The sequence below is a fragment of the Aythya marila genome, assembly GCF_965140915.1.
Source record: "Aythya marila genome assembly, chromosome: 6".
Taxonomy (NCBI): Eukaryota; Metazoa; Chordata; class Aves; order Anseriformes; family Anatidae; genus Aythya; species Aythya marila.
The window spans coordinates 8,868,505-8,894,432 of record NC_139047.1 but is presented as its reverse complement, the minus strand read 5'-3'; the positions used below and the strand labels follow the sequence as shown (position 1 = coordinate 8,894,432).

Here is a 25,928-nt window from a genome sequence, read left to right as displayed (position 1 = left end):
ATCGTGACTTAACTGCAGTGTCATGTGCAAACCACAGATGTTCCCAAAAGCAACACGACAGAAACGAACAACGCCAACTTTAACTGTTTGCAGAGTAAGCAGAGGGGAAAAAAAGAGCGAAGGGGAGCTACAAATTTTAAGAAATGCTTTACTAAAAGCTGAAAGCCACAGGCAGCAAGTTTGCAAAGATCAGTCTTAAAAAAATGAGCATGGAAGTTGGCAGGAGGTCTACAGGAATACAGACACTGGATAGGATGCAGTCAACGTGCTGGAGGGCAAATGCAGGCTCCAGAGGGAGGTGGGAGGGCTGGAGGAAGGGCTGGCAGCACCCCACGAGGCTCAGCAAGGCCTTGGGATGCTCTCAGCAGGTAATCTGTGGATGCAGAGGTAGAGGGCTGAATATTGAGGTGATCTCATTTAGGAAAATGGATGTTGACTGCTGAAGTTTGTTGTACGACCTCCCCAAAAGTTACTGAGATCTAGCAGAACATTTGGGGACGAAACGTAGAATTATTACAACTGTAGAAACAAAGAAGAGTGCATTTAAAGGTGACTCGATGATCAGTGGCTGACAGAAGCTGCAGGGGCAGAGGCTCAGTAGCTGACAGCTCCTTCCTCGAGCTGAAGGAGCTCGAGGGTTAGGAGCTGAAGCTGCACTAACAATCAAATGAGACTTTTTTTTTTTTTTTACAGCAATTAATTAATTAATTTCAACTTGAGCTCTGAATTTCGTATAATTTCCTGATATTACAACAGCTATGGCTATGTGCTCTGGTAGGAGCCAGAGATCTAATGCAAAAATTAAGCAGTGCCTTAAGCAGGGAGAGAGGAGAACCATCCCTCGCAGCCCGGTCTGTAACACAAACATACACGGTACAACTGCTCTCCAAAAATCAGCAGTAAGGGTTTGATATCTCTGATGTGACTACAAACACGACTTCCCGTCAGTTTTGATGGCATAACACCGGCCCAGGGAGCTGAACAAACTCCTGCCCCACACTGTAAATAACCAGAGGCAGGCTTCACGTTATCTGCTAACCTCTCAAGCAGCCACACTTAGCCTGAAGGTCTGCAAAAGGATCCCAGGATCTGTGATGTGAAATGACATCAGTGAAACAGCCATCTCCTCCAGGAGACCCACAAAGACCACTCGATGGGCATTTGGTTTGGCTTTTATAGTCCCACACTGTCAAATGGCCAAAGGGATTTTCTTCCAAGATCTCCTCTGCACAGCCATTCATACCCAGAACTATTTGCACACAGATATACTTGCATACCTGTACACAGCATATGTGCACGTCTATATTACATTTATACCAGCTGTATATTTGTGTTACGCATGTATGAGTGTGTCTCAGGGAAAATTCATTAAGGGAAAATTCATTACAATTCTCTTATGAATCACATTGTGCACTGCAAGTATGTTCTTGAGAGGGACACAGCACAGCAGCTTCGCTTCCCAGTGCAGTGCTCAGACACTACATGACATCTATGCCTCAGAGAGACAAAAACTAACTCAAGCTGCAATTATATCCTTTGAGGCTAATTGTAAAAGCTGCCATTTCTCCCCCTTGCATAAGTTATTCTCTCCAGATAAGCATTATTAGTTTCGTTTTGTGATGCTGTAGAGACATGCTTTGGATAACCCAGAACGATACCTGTTAAAATATAAGCAGTGTGTGTCACCAAGTGTACTGAAGACGAAATTCTGATAAGCACCAAAAGAAGTTAGCATGGTAGAACACAAATTTCACATATAACTAAATGCAATGAATCTCCATAGGAGTTTAATAAATAAATAAATAAATAGTCTCTGCATTTTTTTTTTATTTTTTTTAACTTAGAAGACTGACAAAAAAACCACTCAATTTCCCTTTCACGACTTCTGCAGCTGCTGGTATCTGAAAAAGCTTCCATGCTACTAGAGCAGCAGCACTTTGAATGCTTGCCTCTCCTTTTCTGAGGAAGGTGACTTCTTAAAAGCAGCTTGCGTTCTTCCCCTGTTAGGGCTCCCCGGATTTCCAGTTTCTGAGCAAGGTCAGGGGATGCAGGACAGTGCTTTCTTCACCGTTCTTTGGGAAGAGGACATTACTGCCTGGCTGTCTGATGCCTCGCAGGGCTCACAAGCCTCTATTACAGGTGCCAGATTTGACACTCAGCAGTAGGTGCGTAGCCTCACCATTCCCAAGGGGCATACACCCTGGCACAATGTTGGAACAATTCGGTCTGGCACTGCAAACAAAGACAGTGCTGCCACCTCCACCAGCCTGCTTTTGTTCCTCGAGCTGTATCCTGCCTGAGACTTTCATAGCTTTGCTGCTTGGAAGGCTCCCTGGCACTCTGCACGAAGGTGGTATAACACAACTGGAAATAAAACTACTTCCAGAAGAGGTTTCTACCTACTTTTTCCCACCTTAGGCTAACAGTCTTACCCCATCTGCAAATGCTGATGAATACCAGACTAGCTACAGAGTCTAGTGAAATAAACAGATGGACAGATGAGCTTGTAATCCGAGTAAGATAAAGAAAGTGCACTGCCTCAATTTGCATTTTCAATGAACTCTTCACATGAATACCTACCTAGAAACTTTGCTCAGTCTTTAAGGTTAACCTCGCCAAAAGTATCTGAAGAGTTTAACTTAAATAAATGAGTGATCCTGACCAAGCCGTGTGTAAATTTGATATGCTGAAGGTAAGCACCCATATAATGCACGGTGATACAATTGCAGGGATGCATGTAAGGGAACTTACCACTTTTGCTCATCTCTACCACCACACCATGTCAGCTGACAGGTACGCATCCCCAACACTTCCAAATTTCTTATGGGTCAATAAAAGCATGCAACGTTAAGGCTTGTGAAGGAAAAAGTAGCACTTTGGTAGAGAAAGAGAAGAATGAGATGTGCTTGCTGGCCTTTAAGTTAAAGGCTGCTCACGTAGCTGTGCCAAAACAACTCACTGTCGCTTGCTCCACAGAGCATATGCAGCTTGAGGGAAAATCTTAGAAACAAGAAGCAAAAGACCATCTATTTCGGGGATGTGATGCTCAAATTGTTGACCATAAGGTAATACAGACGACCACGTTGAGTTTACTTGCTCAGATAAAGCACATTTTTGTTTAAATATCTGCTCCCCGATACACTGAGTCACCCTACTGCCTGAAGTACCAGCTGAAATGCTATAAAAGGACTGACTGGGAATCACAGAGCACAGCGTGTGGAGTTGTTTAGGAACAAAATGCTTTAAATAAACCACTGACTCACCTTGTCACGCAAATGATGCTCTGCAGCCTCAATATTCAAGGGATCGTCAAAATTCAAAAGATCCTGGAAAAGAACCAGAGAACATTATAGGGTTTCCCCCCATACTCTCTTCAGAGATTATACAAGAAATCCTAAGCCCTAATGAACAAGAACATGAAGCAATGCAAACAAGACCAGAAAGCACAGTGCCATTTTCCTACTACCTTTGTAGATATCCCTGACAAAGGTAAATGCAAATAAATTTGGTGGTTGCGAACTGAATCACAAGTCAATTAAAGGATAACCATAGCGAGGCACTCGACCCCAAGCTGGCTGCATGCCACATACAGAGATAAATGTAACTAAATGAAGTTTTTAAGGGACATTGAAAATTTCAGGAAGCACAACTGCTGTTGATTTCTGTTCAAGGGTAAAGCAAACCCTAATTACGTTCAGACCTGCAAACAGCCTGCTGATAAAGCAGGAAGAGTTTCCTTAATGCCACTTCCAGTAGCAAAGTAATTTCATTCTCTCTAACCTACAGCCTGATAGACTGGAAATTTTAGGGCAAGGGAAAAACACGGCCCAGAAGGAAATGGACTGTGAAGACCTCAGGAGTTAAGGACACATGGGATGCAGAGAGCAGAAACGGCCAAAATAAATCTCAGGTCTATCAATTTACATCTCAGTATTAACTCTGGAAGGAGAAAGGGTTAAGAGCAAAGGAAGGCAAGCTGCTGCTAACAGGTGAATCATCACAAAAACAATGCTGAAACACAAAAACCCCTATTCTGCCTGCAGTCTAAGCCAATTTTCCCCGGTTGAAGACTGCCACCATTTCACAGGTGAGAACAGCTTGCTGCTCTCAGGCTCATTTTCACCTGCATGGCTGACAGATACAGACTTATCCCTGGAAAAGCCAGCTTTTCGACGACAAATTATTGTTAAGAAGCAGGGTGGGAGGGGAATATAAAAGGCAAGCTGCAAAGCATGACTCTTAGAGGACACAAGGAATCCCTGAAGCCTCCGATGTGTGACCATCGCTGCTCTTTGCCCAACAGATTATTTGGATGTGCAGTTCTGCCACTGAAGGACTGCTTTGTGCCTCTGCTGGATTTCATCTTCCTCCACTTACTTAACATGCAACGGGACACTAACTGTGAAATGCAGTTACTCTTTGTTGAAAGGGCAATGTTCCCCCATCTCCTAAATCAACTTATTCCTCTCCGAAGCAGCCTGGGGCTAACAAAACCTCCAAAGCCCATGGAGGTGCTCCTCAGCCAAGTTTCTCAAAGCCTGCCCTGCATGCCCTTGAGCATGCATGTAAGTATTCAAAGCACTGAGACTGCAGGACAGTGATTAATCCCTAAACATCGCTCTCAAAAACCCAAACACCAACACAATTTTCTGAGTGATGATGAATTTCTAGTTCGGGCAAAGCAGCAGAAGGAACCTCGTAGCCTGTGGAATATCCCAAGGAACTCATTACCAAAATATCCTGTAATAGATTTGCAACCAGAAGTAAAAATCTAGGAAAACATGGGCATTACAGACCATCTGTACGAGTCCTGCAGTTAACAAAAGCACAGACTGATTTTTATATTTACACAACACCCACTGAGGTCTGAGGGAACGACAACCTTACGAGGCAACATAAGGCGATGCTGAAACCATAGCAGGCAGGAAAAGGGAAAGTGGATAAGCAAAATATTTGTTTACTTACAGTAAATAAAGAGTTTAATCCCCAGACAACATCCTGCAAAAAGAAAAGCAAGGTCAGTTAGGCATGCATTACAGGTGCTTTGAACAAGCTGAAAAACTATTTTTTAAATGTTAATTCATTAAGTTCCTGGAAATTAAATCTAGATTAAGGCCTTTTGCTAGTTTAAATGAAAATACTGTAAAAGCTTCCACATCTCATGGATGCCTGATATTTACAAGTCACCAAAAAAACAATACTGAATACTCAAATAAAAGTTCAGATCTTCCTGTGCATACAGGAACCTTATTCCTGTGGCTTCTCTGCACAAGGAGAGGAGGAATATCTTATATATCACCACCTGAGAACTGCAGTGCTTAGTTCAAACCATGGGTATGAAACTTAATTTAGCAATCAAGTCTAATAATTAAAAAATTAAAGTTATGTCAGCCAAGTATTTGAAACTGTGTCAAGAAAGAGAAGACAGACTGATGTAGTATGAGCACAGAGTGACACCATCCTCACGTGAGCCTATATCTCGAATTATTTTCTTGCCTTTAAGCATCTATTTTAAAAATATTTGAATAGAGAGGATTTGCAGTTGCTAAAACCAGGAAGCTTCAGGGGAAACTGTCTCCAAATGTTCCCTCATTTGGTGTCAGCAAATGCAGCTTGTTTTGGGGCGTGCATCTCCAAAACACGTCCGTTAGCACTGACCTAGGAGCCAACACCCTCAGTTACAAGGGTTTAAGACAACGCACAAAAACTAATTATTACGGGCTCAAAAGGATCACCCACCACCAACTCCAAGACTTTATAGAGAAAAAAAATAAATCTTTAGCAGCAACGTAACTAAACTTCCCTGCTGCAAAACCCCAGTGAAGCCAGGGCACTGGAGCTCGGACCTACCAGGCAAACGTGCAAGCTCAGCGCTGCACGCCCTGCTCTTGCAGCCAGCTACCACTTGACTGCCTACCAACAAAATCCACGCCGCCTGATTTCCACTGGTGGGACAAAGACCACCCGTTAATTGTTTCCTGGCTAAAATGCACCCTTCACAATATAGCCTCAAAGGAAAAAGTGCCTAGCCACAGCCAAAAAGCTCCGATAAATGAGCGTATTTCTGCTTGTTTCCTGTTCTGGGCACATTAGCTGAAAGTGGAGGACCACAGAAATCCACATCCCCTAAAAAATCTATCCAATTATGTCCTAATGCAAAAGACACCATGTCAGCATTATCTGAACAACAGCCTCTTACAGTCCCATTTTCCTTTGATCTTGCAGAAACAAGGTGCTCAGTGCAGCTACTTTTACTGACGCCAAGCTGCCCGGGAGAGCTGACGCTGCCACCGAGGATTTCTAGTTTGTGTCTTCTCCTAATGGAGCCTCAGAAACCAGCAGCTGGGGCGAGGACAGTGACTCTTTCAAATATATTCCTCACCCTCCCTGACAGCATGAACACAAACTGCAAAAAAAGGGGCACACCTGAGATACCTAAAAATTAGCTCCCCATATATTTGAAGACTGCAGTACTGAGCAGTCACCTCCACTCCCAACCAACCCTGCTGGCAGGTCTTTGGGAAATAATAGAAAGACTGCTCCAAAAAGTGGATGAAAGCCCTCATTTCGTCCTTTCCTGGTGTCCTGCTGTGGCAGCACCACAGCACGGCGATTTTGCTCTCCTCCTCTTGAAGGAGCCAGATTAAATTAATTTTTTAAGGGTTGGCTTTTGTCCACAGCACGTAGCAGCAGGCTGTGGCTGGGGACTGCCATGCAGAATTAGGATCCTGAGTGTTAGAAAACATCCAAAAGAGGTGCAAGCAGCTCACCCTAGTGCACTGGGGTCTGCCCGTTTCCAAATCCTGCCTGAATGCCCAGATGGCACTGCCAAGGTTGCAACGCCTTTACGGCTGTTAGCTACCAGCATGGCTAAAAACAGCCAAAAAAAGCAACTCATTCACAGGGTTTCTAAGACCCTGATCAGCTCACCTCCTCCTCCTACCTTTCAGGTGTCCTTTCCAAGCGTTACAGCCTCAGGTTTCCCCGAGCCTCCCTAAGAGGAGGCTCACAACCCCAAACAGCACCACTTCTGCTCCACAACAAGCAGTCCTGAGCAAGTAGATGTTGCAGCATATGCAAGTAGATGCTGCAGCTCAAGACAGAAATGTAGTTTTTATCAGTTTTGTCTCCCGCATTATTCAGTAAACACCACATTTTTCTGTCTCCCTGAATTGCTCCCAAATTCTCAGATGTCAAACCCTGTTTTTAAGGCTTCAGGATTTTTGATTATTGAATTCAAGCTGGCTTTGCAGAGAATCATATAAAAAAATAGCAAAACCCTCTCTAAGGCTGTAAGCTTTCAAAGTGCTGTATGTTCTCACAGCCATTCTAGAGACCAAAAAGCATAAAAGGAGGATTATTATTCTTCCTGAACAAGTCGTGTGCGAGATTCTTAAAATATGTTTCCACCAATTCAAGGTTTAGGATTTGCTGGATTCATTTGATGCCGTTGCAGGGTTCCGTAATAAGTAATGCTAAATTATTACTAGAGGACAACACTTGTCGTGAGCTTGAGGCTAGCCCAGATTTCAATCTAGGGTACTGAGAAAGGGAGGTGGGGTGGAACAGCTGAGCAGCAGTGAAACAAGCATTTGGGATTTGCAAAACGTGACAGTGTTGTACTGCAAAAATCATCACTTGGCTTTACGGACTTGGGCAGAGCTGCGAGCTGCATGCAGATGAGCCCCAATGCTTCATGTTTTCCTGCCCAACTGAACGGATTTGCAAGGCAAAGAACAGATTGAACAGTTCAAATAAGCTCAACTTCAGTTCTCCTTTAATGTAAAGTATCAGCCCTGGCTCCAAACATCCACTGAACTTCTGGCTGAAAAGCTCTGAAAGCAGAAAGTTTTTATGTACGAGAATTTTAATGACTAATCTCATATACATGTGGGGCTGGGGTTGCCTTCAGATCTTAAGTATCTGTGTCTTTATGCTGCTCTGCTTCAGTAACACTTTTCTCACTCCCAAAACTTCAGAAAAAAACACCTTTAAAAGAGAATCGAGCGTGGGAATCTGCACGTTCACAGTGCGAACTGGAGAGGCTGTGTCCTTCACAATGATTTTTTTCTATTTGCTTCCATGTGCTTAGCATCACAGGTATGAGTGGTGGCATTTTTTTTTAATTCCCTTCTGCTCTGTTAATTGGGAGCCGCAAGTATCACACCCGAACCAAGGAGCCCAGCAGGTTGAATCCCCATTGTGAGTGAAAAAAAGGGTATAAGTGAAAAAAAGGGTGTAACAGAGGAAAAGCATCCTTCTCACAGCACTGTAACTGTGTCGATGGTGAAGTCAACCAACACAAGCAGCTCAGAGATCAACAGGCTGTTGGAAATAACCCTCTGTAAGTGCCCCTTTCACTCGTGGGCAAGTCGGTGTTGCATCCGAGGGAGATGTCAGAGGAAATCCCTGCCCGCAGGTTTATTTCTGGCACGCCGAATGAGTGGGAAAAAAAAAATCCACCGCTGCAGCGACGCTTAAAGTTCAAGAGGAAAGAGGCAAAACGCTAAGTACAGCCTTTGAAGCAGCCTCTCCTGAGGCTGGGGACTCTCCAAGCCCTGCGCTCGCAGGGGGCCCTAACTCAGTGAGTCAGAGCACACCGCACGTGGCCCATCTCACAACCACTTCACAGAAGCGATGCCATTGAAACCATGTCAGAGACGAGCCTTCAGCTCCGGCTTTCGGACGTCTGGAGGAAAACAGCCACACAGCAGTTCTTTTGAAGGGCGAGCAAACATGGAAATTGTAAATTAAGGCTTTCCTGGAGCAGGCAAAGTATGTGTAGTACGTTAATTTAAGCGGGGAACAGGCCAGACAAAAGCAGCTAATGAACTTCCAATCAAAGAAACTTCTTTAGAGATTCAAGGAGGATTTCTGATCTATTAGACTAATTAAATTAAAGCCCTTTGCTAAGCCATTTTTTATGTACAAACAGTTTAACCCATTCCGATCGATGAAAGCAGCAGCAGCAGTCACTTAAACAAGCTGACGTCTGATGGGAGACTTCAAAAAATGAAGTGGCAGCTCCTGTAAAACGCATGCCAGGCTTCGTAGCTCACCATGTGGAAAGGGAAAATCCCACCTGCAAACTCAGCATGCGGAAAGCCAGGGGGCAGCTCACTCCTCTCTGCCTGCGGACCAGCCCAGCATGATTTCCAGCTCCATTCACTTTCTGTCAGCTCTTCTTCCTCTCTCCATCTCAGCCTGCAATGCCGAGCATCCTTCATCCCACCCACACCCACCTTCCCTAGGGGCTGGAGGACTTCTTTCTGCCTCTTCAACATGCCTCCATGGACATCTTGCATTTCTCCCCATGGATTAACCACCTATTTGCAACTAATAATCTGTAACTGACTGTCCAAAACTTATAATTGGAGTTAAGAAAACATCAAGTTTTCATTCCAGAGGTGGCAGAACTTGGTTCACAAAAAAAACAACACACACTTCCTTCCTAAAGAGTCCTCTCCCAAACACAAAATCTGCGTTTAACATTGCTTCCCCTGTCCTGCTCCTCTAATCTTGCAGGTAACATTGCTAAAATGTCTTGCAAAATGCCCGTGCCGGGTGAAACACCGCTTCCACCCGCAGTAAGGGGATGTAGGGAGTGTCAGCTTTCCTCTATCACAGCAGCAACCTGGCTCCTCATGTGCTTGCAGCCCCAGCCATACCAGCAGCTCACTTGGAGGGCTCTGGGGAACTTAAATGGCATGAGCTGCCCCAGTTAGCAAACACAAAAAAAAAAAGAAACAGGAGGAAGGCTGCTTCTGTGCTCAAACATACTGGAGGGAAGGAAATAGGAACAATTATCGTCTGTTCCTCTCCCAGGCTAAGGCAGCTGTGCATTGCCAAGCAGGCAGGAGCGCTCAGCTAAAATCCCCTACTTTTGTTCCTGACTCCTTGACTTTTGTCCCCAAGGTTACTCGGGAGCCAGCAGATAATCCGGGGGAAGTTGTTCCCAGGGGAACTCTTAATGAACTACTCCACGCTGATTATGTATGCCGAAGCGATCGCCCTCTGGAGACCAGACTACTCAACCGATTGAAGTTCAACACAAATTGGGCATTTCAGAAATCAACGGTTTGGGGAAAACAAGCAGAGTTTAATTAGGCTTACAATGCCTACTGAATTACACTATCCTACTGAATCACTCTAAAAAATCACTAGTAATAACAGCGGCAGTGTTTAAAGCAAATATTTAAATACATTTTAAATGCCAGAGCCCTTTAAGAGCAAAAAAAAAAAAAAAAGGATTTGCAGAAGTTTTCTCTGTGAAGCAGAAGTTATCACAGGAGATTGATTTCTGTCAGTATTTTCACCGGTTTGGGCACGTACAGAGAGAAAAATCAAACCTGACAAAATTGGTAAAATGGGTTTATAAAATCAAGCTACAACACAACGTGCTCCTGCAGAAAAACTTCCCAAAGCTTATTTTGAGAAAAATACAATTGTGTCAGATCTACCCAGAAGACCGTATTCAGAGGTTTATAACTTCTCTTTAATGAACACTAGAGGTCTGATGGCGTTTGTCTGCTGCTTATTCAATTTCTAGAGGTGGAGGAGAAAAGGAAAGTAGTGAAAGCAACAACAATGGACATTTTAAGCATTTTAGAGAGCAAAGATATTGAAAAAACAGCAATCTTTTGCACTGCACTTTCCTTTAGATGACTGTCTTCACAGAAGGAGACACGAACCATGGAAAGGTAACTGGTGACAAAGCTGTGCCTTTTGCAGTAGCTGCAACCAGCTAATTTACTCGTGACCATCCCAGATGTTCAGAAATCCCTGTGTAACAGCCCGCAACACTCTCCAAACTACACCAGAAAGAAGGCTCTGAACCACCTGGAGCTCCTCCAGCGCCAAGGCACTTATATTTGGAAGAATGGTGCACCTCCTGTCCTGGTTCCCAACCCACCCACCCTTTCCCGGTTCAAAGCCTCTCTCCTGGACCTGCCTCTGCTGCCTGCTTGCTAAATTTACTGTTTCTTCTTTATTTATCCACTTGCTTTATTGCTGGGCTGTTGTAACCTGCCACCAGTCCCTCTTCCTCCTCAGCTTGAAGGCAGGCAGCCTGCAGCCAGGCCAGGAGCTGCAAGCAGGTCAGGAGCTGCCCGTGGGAAGGAGATGAAGAAATGCAGTGTTACTTGCTAACGTACTGTGGGCTCTAAAACGACGCTGAGACAACAGCCTGCAGATGCACTGCATTCAAAATGAGACCTGGAAAAGCCTTAATTTCAGCAGAAATCCCCTTCTTCAACCAGCCAGGCAGACACCTGGACACCCCTGCTCATCTCCAGAGCTTGGGGAGAGATGACACTGCAAGATACTTGGCTATTTGACTGCTCTTTTCAGCCCACATGAAGGGAAAACACTACAAATACTCCCAGTGCTTTGAGGGAAGCTGTCAGCAGGACCTGTGGGGACAGGGACCATATGTGGCAGACCAGCACCCTTTCCCTCAGGGACACTCAGCAACCAGCAGGCTTGCTTTCCTTTCCTTTAAAGATACCTTCAAAGGGGATACATTTTCCAGAAGCTCAGGTTTGTAATCTCGATAATCACATCCAAGAAGGTCCCAGAAGCTGGCTGTAAGATTCATTAAATTGGGAATCTCCTTGCAAAGCTGTGCCTTACGTTCTGATCCTCCTGCGCAGTAAGAGCTGGCATCTGTGCTCTTGGGTACAGCCGTCGAGCCTTCAGTTTTCTTCCTTTGGCACATTTCTCTTCCTTGCTTTGCCAGTATGGGGGATGAACATATTCCGTCTAGGAAGGCAGCTTTCACAAGCAGGTGCTTTGATGCTTCTGCGTACAGCAGGAAGGCCCTTTGCAAGGTGGGATTTGGAGAAATCAATAGCACAACACGAATCAGGAGTGATTCTACCAGGGTGACAGCAAACAGCGTTACCGTAATGCTGGCTGAGAAAGAAGGAGCAGCAGCAGCAAGAATTGAATTAGAAGAGCACAGAACATACAGGCTTACTCTTTTCCTCTTCATCTTGAAGGCAGCGACAGTCATTGTCAGTTTAAAAGACTCCTCTACGCTAATTGCATACAATTTTGACAGCAGACCACCTATTTTCATTAAGACAATGAATGAAGGCTTTGTGCTTACACCAAAGCTTTTAAAACTGTGCTTAAACATTGGTAAGTGGAAAAATTAAGCCAGGACCTTCTGATTTATTTCTCCACGACACTGCGGTTTGACATTTGCATGATTTCAAATAAGATAACTTCACTGCCTGAAGACAACGGCAGAACAAATACAAATAGGACATTTTCCCAGCTAATAATACATGCTAATTAAATAAGCAAACCTCTTAAGGACACACTTCAAATAATGGTAGTTAATTTGAAATGAGCCATAATTAATAAAAAAGGTATTAAAGGAGTTATCTAATAACACAAACAGATATTTCTTAGCCTGGTATCTGAAGCTATGGGAAATTAATTGCTGAAAAGAAGTATTTTTTCCTACAGGATGGTACCAAAAGCTGTCTGCACAACAATAGCTCAAGAAAACCTTGATGATTCCCACTCCAGCTCTTATCTCTATTGACAGCAGTGCCACAAACATGACAGAACCAGCTCTTTAAAATACCTTAACAAAGAACTGAAATGCATATGCATCCTAGCAGCAAACATTAAAACCCCACAGAAAAAGACCAAATACTCCCTTGAATGTTCATCATTAATTTTAAAACACTGTTTTTAACATCACCATGCGCAGCCCTCTGGAGTCAGAGTTGCACGTAAGTGCTTTGATTATTTTTATGGTTCATAAATCAGTCACTGACCAATTTCCAGTTGTAGCTCGTTGGAGGTAATTGCAGAAGAAACAGCTTGACTTTTAGAACCAATTAGGCAATCACAATACATGGATCCACTCTTTTTTTTTTTTTTAATCAATCGCCCGAGATAATTTCACAGCAAAGTCAAAACAAACATTCGAGAGAAAGCTGATGAGCGCCGGGGGGGCTGCCTTAACCAGGCAGATGATAGTTATGGTGAACACGGCACGAGGAGATGTTTGTTGGGGAATAACAGGAGCTAATGAAGTACTTTCGAGTCCAAATTTGGAACTACAGAGGGTACAAGAAGCAGGCTGTCAAAGCAAAGGTAATATTGCTATTTCATAGCAGGTATCTATTTAAAAGCTGGTAGCTTTAGTAAAGTAAAAATCTGAGAACTGAATGAATTAAAGCCAGCTATCCACTTTCCACCTGGGTAAGTCCAGCTTAGACCATTAGACCTAAAAAATGAGAAAAGCAAACTACCCAGATAGTTCCAGCAGGGGCATAAAGTGGCTTCTGCAGCCCCCCACTTTCTGAACACTATTTTAGAGAGAAGCATGCAAGTAAAACAATGCAGGACCTCATGGTTCAGAGACAGAAAGGTAAGTGAGCTCTTGCTGGCTCTAAAGAAGCAAAAGATTACCCAGGAGGATCAGTCAGGAAGTAGTGCATTGGTTTTTACACAGTCCCTGCTCTACGGAGCAAGCTGCTACCAGAATTTATCTGAGAATTTAGAGCTCAGGAGTGTTTCTATGGATACAGACAATATTTGCAATTGCATCACTGGTGCTAAAACACAGATTGTTTTAAAAATATTAACCTACTCATGATCATCTTCAGGGTTAAAAAAACAACTTTCCTTGCAACTTGCTTGGAACGTATCTAATCCAGGCACATTCCTTAGCCCCTTCCCTAGCACACAGGCTGCACCTCCCTGCAGTCCGTGGAAACATGTTCAGCAATGGGAAGTGGAAGAAAGCACCGTGCTTGATACCAAAAGTGTAAAAAAAAGAAAGTCACAGTAGTTTATTTCAAAGGATTTTTCCTTCAAGAGCTCTGCTGCCACCACAAGGATGTGGAAGATGGGACAATCTGAAAGTTTTAAAGCTTGGGTCCTCTGAAAGTTTAAGCATGTAACATACGAATGGATGTGGTAGCAGAAAACCTACAACCAAGCTGGTTTGGTTTCTGCCTGTGGCTTTTGAGGTTTTTGTTACCCATTGAAATGGCTTTATTAATGCACTCAGAATGGCTGCATCAGTAATGTTTGACAGTATTTGTTGTAGAAACCCAATACATCCCGCCCATTCTCCAAGAAAATATTTCAGCAGTATTTCAGAGCACTGTACTTGACAAAGTCAGGCACTATTCCTCCACAAAACCAGGCTGCCTTCGTATTCTCAGTGAGTGGCGTACAAAACACTGACTTTCACATCTGCCACTGGCCAGGACCGGATATTTTCCATAGTGCTACTGCGCAAATTCACATGGTATTCAGCCTGGGGAGATGAGCTACGTCCTCCCAGCCACGGTGCCTGAGTGTTGGAAAGGATTCAGGAAGGCTGGATTAGTGGGTGCGGAGATAAAAGCGAGCCGTGTCGGATCGAATGGCTCCAGTTTGCCACCAGTCACCCTCGCACACTGCTCCACGCAATTCTCTGGTGTGCAGTGATCATGTACCTACCAGAGAATGATTCATGTGGATGGCAAATCCCGTGTTTTCGTGGCTACACTGCAGATAAACCAGCACAATTCTGTGTTTTCCAGCTCAGAATTGCATGGAGCCTGCATATTTTAAATGGACTCTCTGATAAACTTTACAGATTTTAAGCTATAAAATGTGACCTTGCATTTGTGGTGCTTCAACGTCCAATGGGAGTAAGGAAATCCAGATGGGATGCTAGATTTATTTTACTTTACCTTATGGAAGGTAAAAACGCCCTAAATTACTTCATAAATAATTTATTTATTATTTAAGTAACTTGACTCTCCTGGTAGCTGAGATTCCAGGATGTTTCCTCTTTGAAATCAATCACATGCAATTAGTAAACTGATGCAAGAATAGAACGGAAAAGAAAATTAATACGCATCTTCCGTCCTCGCTGAGGATAGGAAGTCAAATGCAGTGTCAATAATTATTGGCACCCATGGGCTTAACACACAGCAGTACTTTAATCCCCAGGGGAAATACCATAAACAAAGCTAGAACAGAAAAATCCATGCGCATTCTTGTCGAGTTGTAATATTGGTATTGTAATTTTCTAATTGTCTGAAGCTTAAACATTTGTAGTCCAAAAACTTTCTCTGGGAATGAAATACAGGAACAGAACCAGTTAATTTAATTACCCAGTGTCTTGATTTAAGCTAATAAAAAATTGTATTTACTGATGAAAAATAAGCAAAGAGAAAAAAACACAGATGAACACACACTGATTGTACTTCACTTTTACAGGAAATCAGATCACTCATGAAGAGATTTTTAGAGACAAGTAGGTTGCATAGCTCCAAAAAGGAGATTAAGTATTCAATAAAATTCTTTTTCAATTTGCCTTTTAAAAAGAAAAACACCTGACGTGTACCCTTTATTGACCCAGTTAGTGCTCCTTGAGAAGCAATTCTGTCGGGTTTCCTGTTAAGAGCTACAGAAATTATTGCTCAGCACTCTGTGAGACTTCTGACAGCAAGGTCACATAGCAGCAAATGGACAACAAAGCACCTTCTATCTCCAGACAGGAGCAGTTCCTGCATTGAATCAGATGTCCTCAGTGACCATCCCAAGAGTACTTCATAGGGGAGCTATGGCTCTGGACTTGTTAGCATCACCCAGATGTTGGGGGAGCAACCTCTGAAGCCATTCTGCGATCGCAGTGGCAGTTAGTTCCCTCCTGGAGTTATCAGAACAACTAACACTGCCTCAATTACACAGTATTTAAGTGCAGACATGTTGCTCACTCCTTCAAACACCTGGGATGAAACAAAATTCAAGGCAGTACAGCCCAATTCTATGCGCCATGTGGTGTTTCTCCCAAATGTGTTGTGCCCTTTACACCTCCCCAAATCATCTCTATGCAAAAAAAAAGTTTGTGAGACAACCTATTGATCTGTCAGAAATGTAAACGCAATGGAAATTGAGAGGGCTATGGATTACTGTTAGTCCTGCTGACATCATGCTGTCCTATTTGCTGCCTGGGTTTAAAAACGGTGAAGAAATCAGATCACCTTCACTGAGAGTGGTTTTTTTTGGGTCAAACGTAGTCCTATCATTCTTTTCAACTTTTTATCAGTCAAATCAGCTACACTAAAGCTAGCAGAAGTTTCTATACTCAGCACTGTACTTGTTGCTTCAGTGTTGTCACCAGCAGAACTTGAAAAACTACAAAACCACACAGCTGTTTCTACAGCAAACTGCATTACCCGTCTCTCTGGAAGTCCATAAAAGTATTTGAACAGGTACATCTAGTTTGAGGTACGTATCTAAAAGGAAACAGTACCTTTAACGTTCTAGTTGGAGCCCAGCCAGTGCCATCAATTGAATGTTCTCTCAATAAACTGAAAAAAAAAAAGACAGACGTATTACACAGTGTAACTTCTAGTTAAACTTTGTCAGAAGTCTTCTCAGAAAGCATTAACACCGTTGGAAGAAATTGCATTGTTAGAGTTACAGACCTCTTACACCTGGTACTGGTGTCCTAGAACTACGTTCTTCACAGAGCTCATTACAGGTTTCCTGATCTGAGCTCGGCTTTGTTAAAAAAAAAAAATCAAATTATTTTGTTTAAGTGTACCAAATGTGACAGCAGGCCTCATGACACAGCCTGACGCTGAGCCTTTCTGTTCCCCTGAGCACAGACACACGTGTGTGCCCCAGTCCAGAACATGTTCATCTTTGGTGCCAGACCAAAGCATGCCAACAGAGCAAATCTGGTGGGAGGCACCACGTCCTGCCTCATTCGATCCCCTGAAGAGGATTTTTTTGGAGGGATAACTAATTAGCAGCAATGAGGATTAGTATCCTCTTCTGTCAAAGGACTTCAGCTGCTCAAAATCAGGTAGAATAAAATTAAATAGCTCTGGTTTGTCTCTTCAGGAAGGTTTTGTGACAGCCATAACATCAACAGATGTGTGCCAAACCTCCGGGGACCCAGAACAGGGAATTCTGAAGGCAAAATCTTAGAGGCAGCTTCTCATCTTCCAGCAGGTGAGCTGCATGGCATGCAGAACATTTTAAGGCTTTACAGGCAAACTCAATATCGCACGTACCCCCAGCTTGAAACCATGAAGCACTTTGTTAATTAGTCTGTGAAAAACGGATTGCTACAGAAGAAAAGAGTTCCTTATGAACTGTAATACACACTCTTATCATTTATATCAATGTAAATAAAGCATGGACTTTCCTACGTGCACGCACACCGTATAGGAATGTTGCACAACCTGCCTGTCATGTTAAATATTAAGTCCACTGAAATCGTTGACCCATTTACAAGATGAAAGCGTTGAGGTGCATTCAGTTGGCTGGGCATTCCTGGACCTTTTCTTGGTAAATCCATCAGCAGTTCTGAGAAGTCCTGGAGCCTAGCACACAATTTAGAAGTTTCAAAAGTCTTGGAAAATTGACAAAAGAACTCTTGCTCACGTTTGTGAGAGCAAAGGCAATCATCTGAATAAGGAAGAGGATCTGGAAAACTTCAAGCATCATCTCACAATCGTGCCTTCCTCTGTTAAGAAGCAATGAAACTGAAAACATACAGTATCGAGGCACAAAAATTCATCAGCAACAGTAGCTTCTACTACTAAAGTACCAGGGTTAAAGAGAAATAAATTATATTTATTAATTATTCTTTTATTCTTAAAATATTCTTAAATTATTCTTTTTTTGTGCAACATTACTCCTGGTTCCCTGTACAGATGCTAGGACCAGGATGAATGCACTCGTCAAGACTATCCCATCTTAACTGCACTGCTAATCTCATTTCTGTGCCTTTGAAAAGATTAAACATGTCATTAACACAAGCACGGCCCCAAAACTAATTTAAATAACATTAAAAAGAGCATATTGTGGCTGTGCCTTTTGTTTGTATTACAGAAGTATAAGCAAAAATGCTACTGAACAGGCAACAGCCAGGATTCTCAGATTTTGAGGAGATAATGGGCTTTTTGAGCTTCCTTTCTGGCTGCTGCTCTGAATTCTGCTCCCCTCTTCCTGCTCATACATAGCTCCCTGAGAACCTAAGAACGAGGAGTAAGTGAACACATATAATAAGAAAGCCTGAGAGTATCCACTGAGAGAGCTCAAGGTGCCTGAGCACATCAGCCAAGCCTCGTTAACACCCTTCAAGCTCCCCAAGCTCCTCTCTGTGCGAATCTCCAGCTGGGGATGCTCAGCAGCCAGGCCTGGAGAGGAGACACTCATACCCCTTGTAGAGCTCTGGCAGGAAAGCAGTGACGACAGATAATTGTACCTTTGCCTCCTATTTCTGATCTGCTGATGTAATTCGGTTTTCGAGCAGCATCCTCTTTCTTCCTACAGATTGGGAGTGATCATTATGCCCCGAAGCAAATCCTTTTTCTGTGCAGGGTGCCTAGAAATTGCATCTCACGTTCTCCACGAAGTTGACCTAGATACAACTGCCAGGCAGCTTGGAGGTCTGAACGGCGATCTGCTCTCAGCACTTCACACGAACCAACAGCAGAAGGAAGACCAAAGGCAGCAGAAAGGAGCCAAGTACATCCTGAATTAGGGGATGAGCAAGCCTCTGCGGGTAGCTCCTGTTCAAAGGGGATGAGTCCTGCTGCCACGGAGGAGCTGGTTAGCACCAAGATCTTGTATCACACAACCTGCAGAGCTTTCCTCCTCCACCTGCTGCTTCAAGATGCTGCCCTCAACAAGCTCCCAGCCAAGCTACAGGAGCCACGTGTTCTAGCAGGGACACCCGATGGGCTGGAAAACCCACCAGGTTTTTAATTTGAAGTCACTACTGTAAAACTGCCAGGACTTGGCTGCATCATAGCAGGCTGCTGGAAGGCTTATCCAGCATGATGTGCTTCTTTGTGATGCTGTAGAATGAGTGTGCCTCCAGAAAGGGAAGGGTAAGCAAATTCTGCAGTTTCAGCAGCACTTCTGACCCCTAGAGCTGGTTACTAAAGGCACTCACTGCTGCTGAAGGGACAGGAGGGTAAGTGCCAGGGTCTGAGCAGTTTACCAGGCAGGTAACCTACCTGGGAACTGGGGTGGTCGGTGAAAGAGCATTCCCAGCTGTAGTCGGATCTGACAGAAGCCAAGCACACCCTCAGTGATGGGAAGTGGGAAATGCTCCTCATATCGCTAAGGAGACCTCACCAGAGCAGGATTTCAAGTCCCTGTATCTGAGTCGCCGTGGGAATACGGTGAGCTCACTATTTCTGAATGTACGGTAACCAAAACAGCCACCAAAATGCTCTGCCCTCTGTTCTGCATTCATTTCCACAAATACCTTCTCCTGCTGTGACTTCACTTGTGCATGGAGAAAAAATGAGGAAGTTTCTTTTTAAATACATAGCATCCTAAAAAAACTATGCAGAAACAACTACTGAGCTGGGAATTACATGGCTCTAGCAAGCTGAAAACTTTCTGAAACACCATTTAACTTGATTATAGCTTAACTAAAAAGAAAAAACAAAGATACTGTAATGGGGGGTCAGTCCCAGAGGATGACTGCTTTACATGAACATCTCAGACAAATGTTTATCAACACAAAGCATTAGTTCCAACAGAAGTGTTGCTTTTCATATTGTTTTGCCCGGAGAAAATGAAGTGGTGGGTGCCCTGGCAGTGCCCAAGGCCAGGCTGGATGGGCTTTGAGGTTCTTCCAGCCTTCTGTGAGCCTGTGGTTCCTTTAGCCAACACAAAGCATCAGGCGAGGTAAGCTTGAATTAAGGTATGATAATACAATTATATGATAATATACCCATGATAATACAGCTCATCAGTTCCAAACACTTCTGCATTCATCACCCTTTAACACCGTGCCATGAACTCAGGGCACCAGTGGCAGGAGGACACATCCACCAACACGGAGCAGCTCACTGTGTTTTCCTTCTGGGTACCTTGACGCTTCCTATCCACATGTGGAGTGGAAACAACATCCATAATTACGGTCCAGACCAAATTTGAGTAGCTGCAATTCATACAGCAGAGGAATCATGTTTTTTTGTGCCCAAAACTTGGTACAAATTTAATCATTTGCTGTCTTTTAAATGGGGACCATTACCTACCAAGACATACCATGGTGTAAGGTGTGTTTAGCAGAAAACAGATGGAAAAATACTGGTACTAAATTTTTTTTGCTGCTTAAAAAAAACACCTGAAGCTATTTTTATGTAAATACCCTGGTAGAAGTTGATTGCAGGTACTATATATAGACTGCATTCTCTGTTGTAACAGGCAGAAAGTAGTCGGGGTTATTTTAGCTTTTCCATCTAAATGGTAAGACATTTCAAAGGTTTAATATGCTTAAGTATCTGACAATCAAATAAAGCTGACATTTCAGTGCAGATGCCAAAGAAATGACTTCACTTCATTAAGCAGAATTATGATGTTCCAACACTGCATTTATCTGTCATAATTAAAACCATTTTTAAGGCTCGAAACACTGAAATATCCTCAAGAGTGCAGGGAGGCTTTGTTTAACCTCGGAAGACGCAGCACTGCAGGCAGAGCTTCAACTTTCAGCTATCTTTTGGTATCCAGCATTTCCTGCTGACTGGTTCCACACAGCTCCTCTACTCACACCTTTACTCAGTCTTTTAGGCTAACAACATCCAGGCTCTGACCCTGTCCAACGCCAGGTACATGCTGAGCTGTCCGAGGCTGGTTCCCATCACCTTTTGATGGCATTAGCTTCTCGGAAGCACGGAGCAGCCCACGGAGGCTAAAAGCACTGATATCAGCTCATTAGCTGTTATCAACCCACCAGCTTCACCTGCCTAGAAAGGGAGAGACTACCCTGAGAAAGCTTCATTTGTAGCCAGGACCTCGTTCACAGCACTAAAATGATTTTTAAACCTAGAGGGGAAAAAAACATCTATCTTTTAAGCACTAATTTGCTACACATGGTGCTAACTGGTTTGGATTTTCAGAGCAGCCTTCAGTCGTTCTTCCATTGCTTATGCTTCATTTCATTTGTGTCCCATTAACTTGAGAAATGAGGGCCATGCTTCTCATGTCTGTTTATGTTTACTTTCTGGCCAATTTCACCATCCCGCACTCGAGATGAAACGGTGAATTTACGAAGTTTCAGAAAAACTGATTTTGAAGAGGAAACATTTACTGTCAGGCAAAAAGGCAGAGCACCATAAACTCGGCCCTGTTGTAAAAGTGACCTTTTGTGCTTCCTATTTTGACTTATACCTACCCAATTCTCTTTTGCTATAACAAGTAAATGCGTCTTTTAGCAGATATTAAATGTGAAAATAACAGCAAATACAGAATAGTTACTGTCAAAGTTAAATTATTCGTTTTCCTTATATGAAATAGAGTTTCCAAGCACTTAACACGTTTGGAAATAAAGTAACTGAAGCCTTCAGTCCTCTCAAATCCTGAGGACTATTCGTCTACGAAGGGAGGAAAAGTTAAATAAATAAATAAATAAATTCTCTAGATTGGATTTTATACTTTTACCCTAAATAGAACAAAATGTTAAGACTGAACCTAAAGAGCCAGATTCTACCCAGTCTCTAAGGAACAGCAAGAACACTTTCAGTACATTTGTGTGGTCCTAAAGGTCACACACCAGTCTCATTTCCAAAATCTGTTGAAGAAGTAATACTGACATGAAAATTACATGCAACATTTTATGACACAAAGGCATAAAAAAAAAACGCTGTTGCTACCTTAAGCAGATTTCTCCCATCTCTGTAATGTTCGGATGCCAGATTCTTGTCAAGCATTTTACTTTTGGAGGCTGTCAGGATAGAAAACAAATTGCAACGTTATCCTTTAAAATAAAGCCAAATCACTGCTACAAGTCACAGAACTGCAAAGGGAAATGTATTTGATATTCACAGCCTAGGTTCGCATGTTAAAGACCCCAGTAATATAATCTACAGGAGGTACACCAGCTTTCTCTGCCCTTTTAGCTTCTCTCCACTCTTTACAAATCATGGGCTGGTACCGGGCCTTTTCCTAGAAAAAAGCAATTTTGAAGAAAGACAAGAAAATTTACACTCTTCTCCTGCCTCCTTCGGGGAAAGGAAACCAAAAACCACTCGATGTTATTTAGTTTCTCAACACTTAACTAGTAAGACAACAATTTGAACTGCATAACTACTAAGTGTTTTTCTACATGGTTTATCCAAGTTTTGGGGGGTTTGTTAAAAAAACAGCAGAGGGTGTAATGATAAGTGAATAGGAGTAGTAAGAGAAATGTGAAGAAGGGCAGTTACATCCAAACTCAAGATATTAAGTTAAAAAGACTTATTTTCAGGCAAGACCACCGGATTTCTCAATTGCACAGCGAATTTTGAAATACAGATCCTTAAAACACAGCCTCATTTCCTCTACTTTTGGAAGTAAACAAAGCATGGGTCATAAAAACACCAGTAGCTAAGCAACAGCACATGATCCCATCCCTGTTCTCCAGCTGAGGATGTGCAGTTTTCAATCAAGCACATTAGTTTTTACAGTAGGCATACTGGAACATCAGCCCGGCCCAGTCCTTTCGTAGCTTCAATTAAAGGCGGTAGGATAAATGGGGAGCTATTTTCCTCTCCCGGCTCCCAGGCTGCCCTCAGCCCAGAAGAGGAGCAGCTCTAAGAGCTGTGCCTGCATGGCGGTGTGTTTTGGCTCACTGCTTTCTTCTCAGTTCCCCAAAATCTCCGTAAAATATGGAGATGCAACTTTTTAACCTTCCAAATCCCCAAATGTTCACCTTGGAAGCTTTCTAAGAGCCCAACCTTCCGGCAGCTACGCCCTCACACTGTTTTGAAAGATGTCTGGCTCTCAAAAAAGGGGAAAGCAGTGGTATTTATTCCGTGCTGGTAGCTCGAGATAAAAGAGCAAATTTCACCATACGTGCCTTCACACAGAGAATGTAGTAATGAATAGAAAAAATGAGTTCTACGCAAACTAAATCTTTACAAAAAATCCCTAAATCCTCACAGTTACTCAGAGCGAAGTAACTTGTCTCAATTTTGAGTAATACGGTTACAAAAGAATTCATTTATCCTTTCACCACAGCGCTTTTCATCTGTACAAATTAGAAAAACCCACTCCTGACAGTAAGACAAAGGTTTTCTTTTTCTCTCCCCTTCTCCTTCTGTTCGGAAGACAGGCAGGACACCTGCAGCACTGCCACAAACCGTCCTTCAGACAGAACTTCTCTGAGCAATCGTTGAGTTTTCCTTAAATCGGGGAACCCACACAAGCTTTCCTTGCCATGATGTTTCCCTTGAGCACCTCGAACCATCTCCAGGTCATACACGGGACACTTTGCCCAGCAAAGCTTACAAAATCCACGTCCTTTGCTGTTTATAAGCTCACCTTTCCCCTCAGGTGCTGGAGGATGCATGCATAGATCCAAACTCAAACACAGCAGCAAATTGAGTGATTTCCTTCTCCATCCCTAAGCAGCCACTGATATTTTCTTATTTGCCAGAAGAACCAAGAAGAGCAGCTCTGCTGCTAAATCCCTGGCTTTTGGCCTCTGCCTAAGGCATCCCATGTCATAAAAACCTTGGAAAACCATAGAGTCCCTAAGCCTCTCTATGCCAACAACATGATAGATGAAAACCACGGGAGCTGCAAACCAGGGCTGGCTTGTGGAGTCACCTTGGCTTTATGTCCTCGTCAAACCACATCTGTGCTATTTATCAGGTTTGGTTCCTTAAAGCATCAGGTCCCCAGTCTTGCAGCACTCATTGCTTCATTAGCTGGCACCTCAAGGCAGAAAAAATTTGTTTTAAATTATACATCCCCTGGACAGTGGATTTTTTAAATTAAATTAAAATAAAAAACAATTGTTCCCATTTCTGAATGCCTCCTGTTTCTGGGTAGCTGGTCAATGAATAAAGCAGTGCTTGGAAACAGATGCTGCAGAGCCAGGGGTCGGGCAGCAGCCCGTGGCACTGAAGGCATCTGCTGTGCACTCCCTCACCACTTGGCTTGCCAGTCCCCAGCTTCCTCTGATGTCTCTGATGTGGGTGACAGCAGCGTTCATTCCTGGAGCTCTGTGTGAGCACAAACCCTGGCAAGCCTCTCCTCGCTGTTCACAAACACAAAGGTTTGTGTACTAAGGGCAGCTTCCTGTGTGTTTTTGCAGGCAAGAAGCACACAGTTGCTTTTTTTTCCCAAATATGTAGTGTTTAACAGCACAGCGGGTTCACCCACATTCCCTACCTGGGACAGCAGGGAGCCCTCGTATAGAAGCCAACACTGAAATTTCTTCCAGTACTTCAGCAATTACCTCTACACCACAATTGAGGAAAAAATTGGAGCTTTAAAAGCAATTCAGAAAAGGTAAAGTTAAGCATTGACCTTCTGGAGACTTTTAATGCCACAAGAAGAGCCCTGATGGCTAAACATCAATCCCCTTCCTTCTACCAGCACAGCATCTTACCACAGAGTAGCTCTGCCTTCAGGGGGAAAAAGGCCTCCTGGGACAATTTTTTTTTCTCTTTTTGTATTCAGACCACGGCCAGTGCTTACGGGAAAAGCTAACAGAGTCTGGAAAACATCAGAAGCTCAAGCCTAGCAGTTTTCTGTGTCTTGCCTGTAAAACAGTGCTATAAAAATGAAGCAAGTCTTGGCTGTGAAGAGAAATCAAGGCGACCAGAAGACTTTGGATGTGAGCAGAGGGCTCTGCAGGCACCAGGGTTTCCTAAGGCAGGCAGCCTGAATCAGATGTGTACAGAAGGAACAGATCTGAGGTGCACAGATTCCTTTTGGAATATATTTTTGGGTGAATTCCTCCCTTCAGGATGTTTTTTACCCCACCTGCCCCTGGAAAGCAGCCCTGCCCGTTCAGGACCACGTGCATACACTCGCATCCTTCAACTGTGCTTCCCTCCTTAGGGCTGCAGGAAGCATTCAGGTTAGTTAATTATGGATACAGCAGCAGAACCCTTACAATACTTTATTTCCTTACAGCTGATCAGAACAAGCATCCCCGGTACCACACAGAGCAGCTCAGCGATGCTGCAGTGCCTGATGAGCCAGCTGGGTGCTCTGCTCACAAAAAAAGGGGCAGCTCTTCATGATGGAGCTCGCTCCAGAGCATCCCTCCCACACTTTAGGCTCTTGAATCTTTGCCCAGAGGAAGTGTACGGCCGAGGTGCCAGGAGCTGGAGCACGCCTGACTCAGGAATACACAGAGCAGAGGATCAGCTGCTTCCCTACGTTCACTTCTTACCCAGAAATGAAGTCAGCCCCCAGCGCTTCGCTCCCTGGACAGAGCAGCACACCCCAGCTGCACATCACAACACAAAGCCTTCCACGTCTTCCCTCTTCCCTCTGCCATCATCCTACACAGCTGCTTCTTTTTCCAAGGCGAAAGCTGAATGCTTGCTCATGAGGAATGAAGGGGGGAAGACAATTCCCCAGGGGAGCAATGAACATAAGGGATGTGGGCAACAGCTGGCTACAGAAATTATAGGATGCTGTTACAGAAACTACACTACAAATTACGCATTTGATAGCATTAAAACCAGATTTTTTTCTGATATACAAGCTCAAGAAATTAACTGGAAAATGATGGCTATAATGACTGCCTGGTGCTTATACTGCTACCAACACAGCCATGCTCAGCATCACTGCAGGCAGCTTGATGTGTGATATCCCAACCTCACCTGCAGGCTGGAAGAGCACTGGCCCCTCTAAAGAGAGGTTAAAAACATCACCACTGCTGATCTCAGTTTCCTCCTGCCTGGCAGAAAAACAAACCACACTATTTTCACAATATTTCTGAATATATACACGTTCATTAATAACCTGGCCAGCCCTCAACATTCAGCCACCTGCATTTTGCTTTTTTTAAATAAATGGCACAAAGGCAAACTTCACCTTTGTGCTGAATGAGGCAGGTGCTCAGGATTCAGAAATCTCTTAGTAACATTTGCTGTCAATTTTCTGTCAATGTTGAGCAGGGAGCCATAACAAACCAGAAGATT

General features: G+C 43.5%; 1 protein-coding gene across 1 annotated transcript in view; it reads right to left on the bottom strand.

The window, feature by feature from the left end:
* Positions 1–25,928, bottom strand: part of UBE2F (ubiquitin conjugating enzyme E2 F (putative)) — a 60,868-nt gene that overhangs the window by 17,689 nt on the left and 17,251 nt on the right. Inside the window, exons 6-9 of the mRNA XM_082763585.1 lie at positions 21,657–21,727; positions 16,280–16,337; positions 4,966–4,998; positions 3,264–3,326 (exon numbers count right to left, since the gene is read on the bottom strand). Coding sequence (XP_082619711.1) covers positions 3,264–3,326; positions 4,966–4,998; positions 16,280–16,337; positions 21,657–21,727 — 225 coding nt within the window. The remainder of the gene's footprint in view (positions 1–3,263; positions 3,327–4,965; positions 4,999–16,279; positions 16,338–21,656; positions 21,728–25,928) is intronic.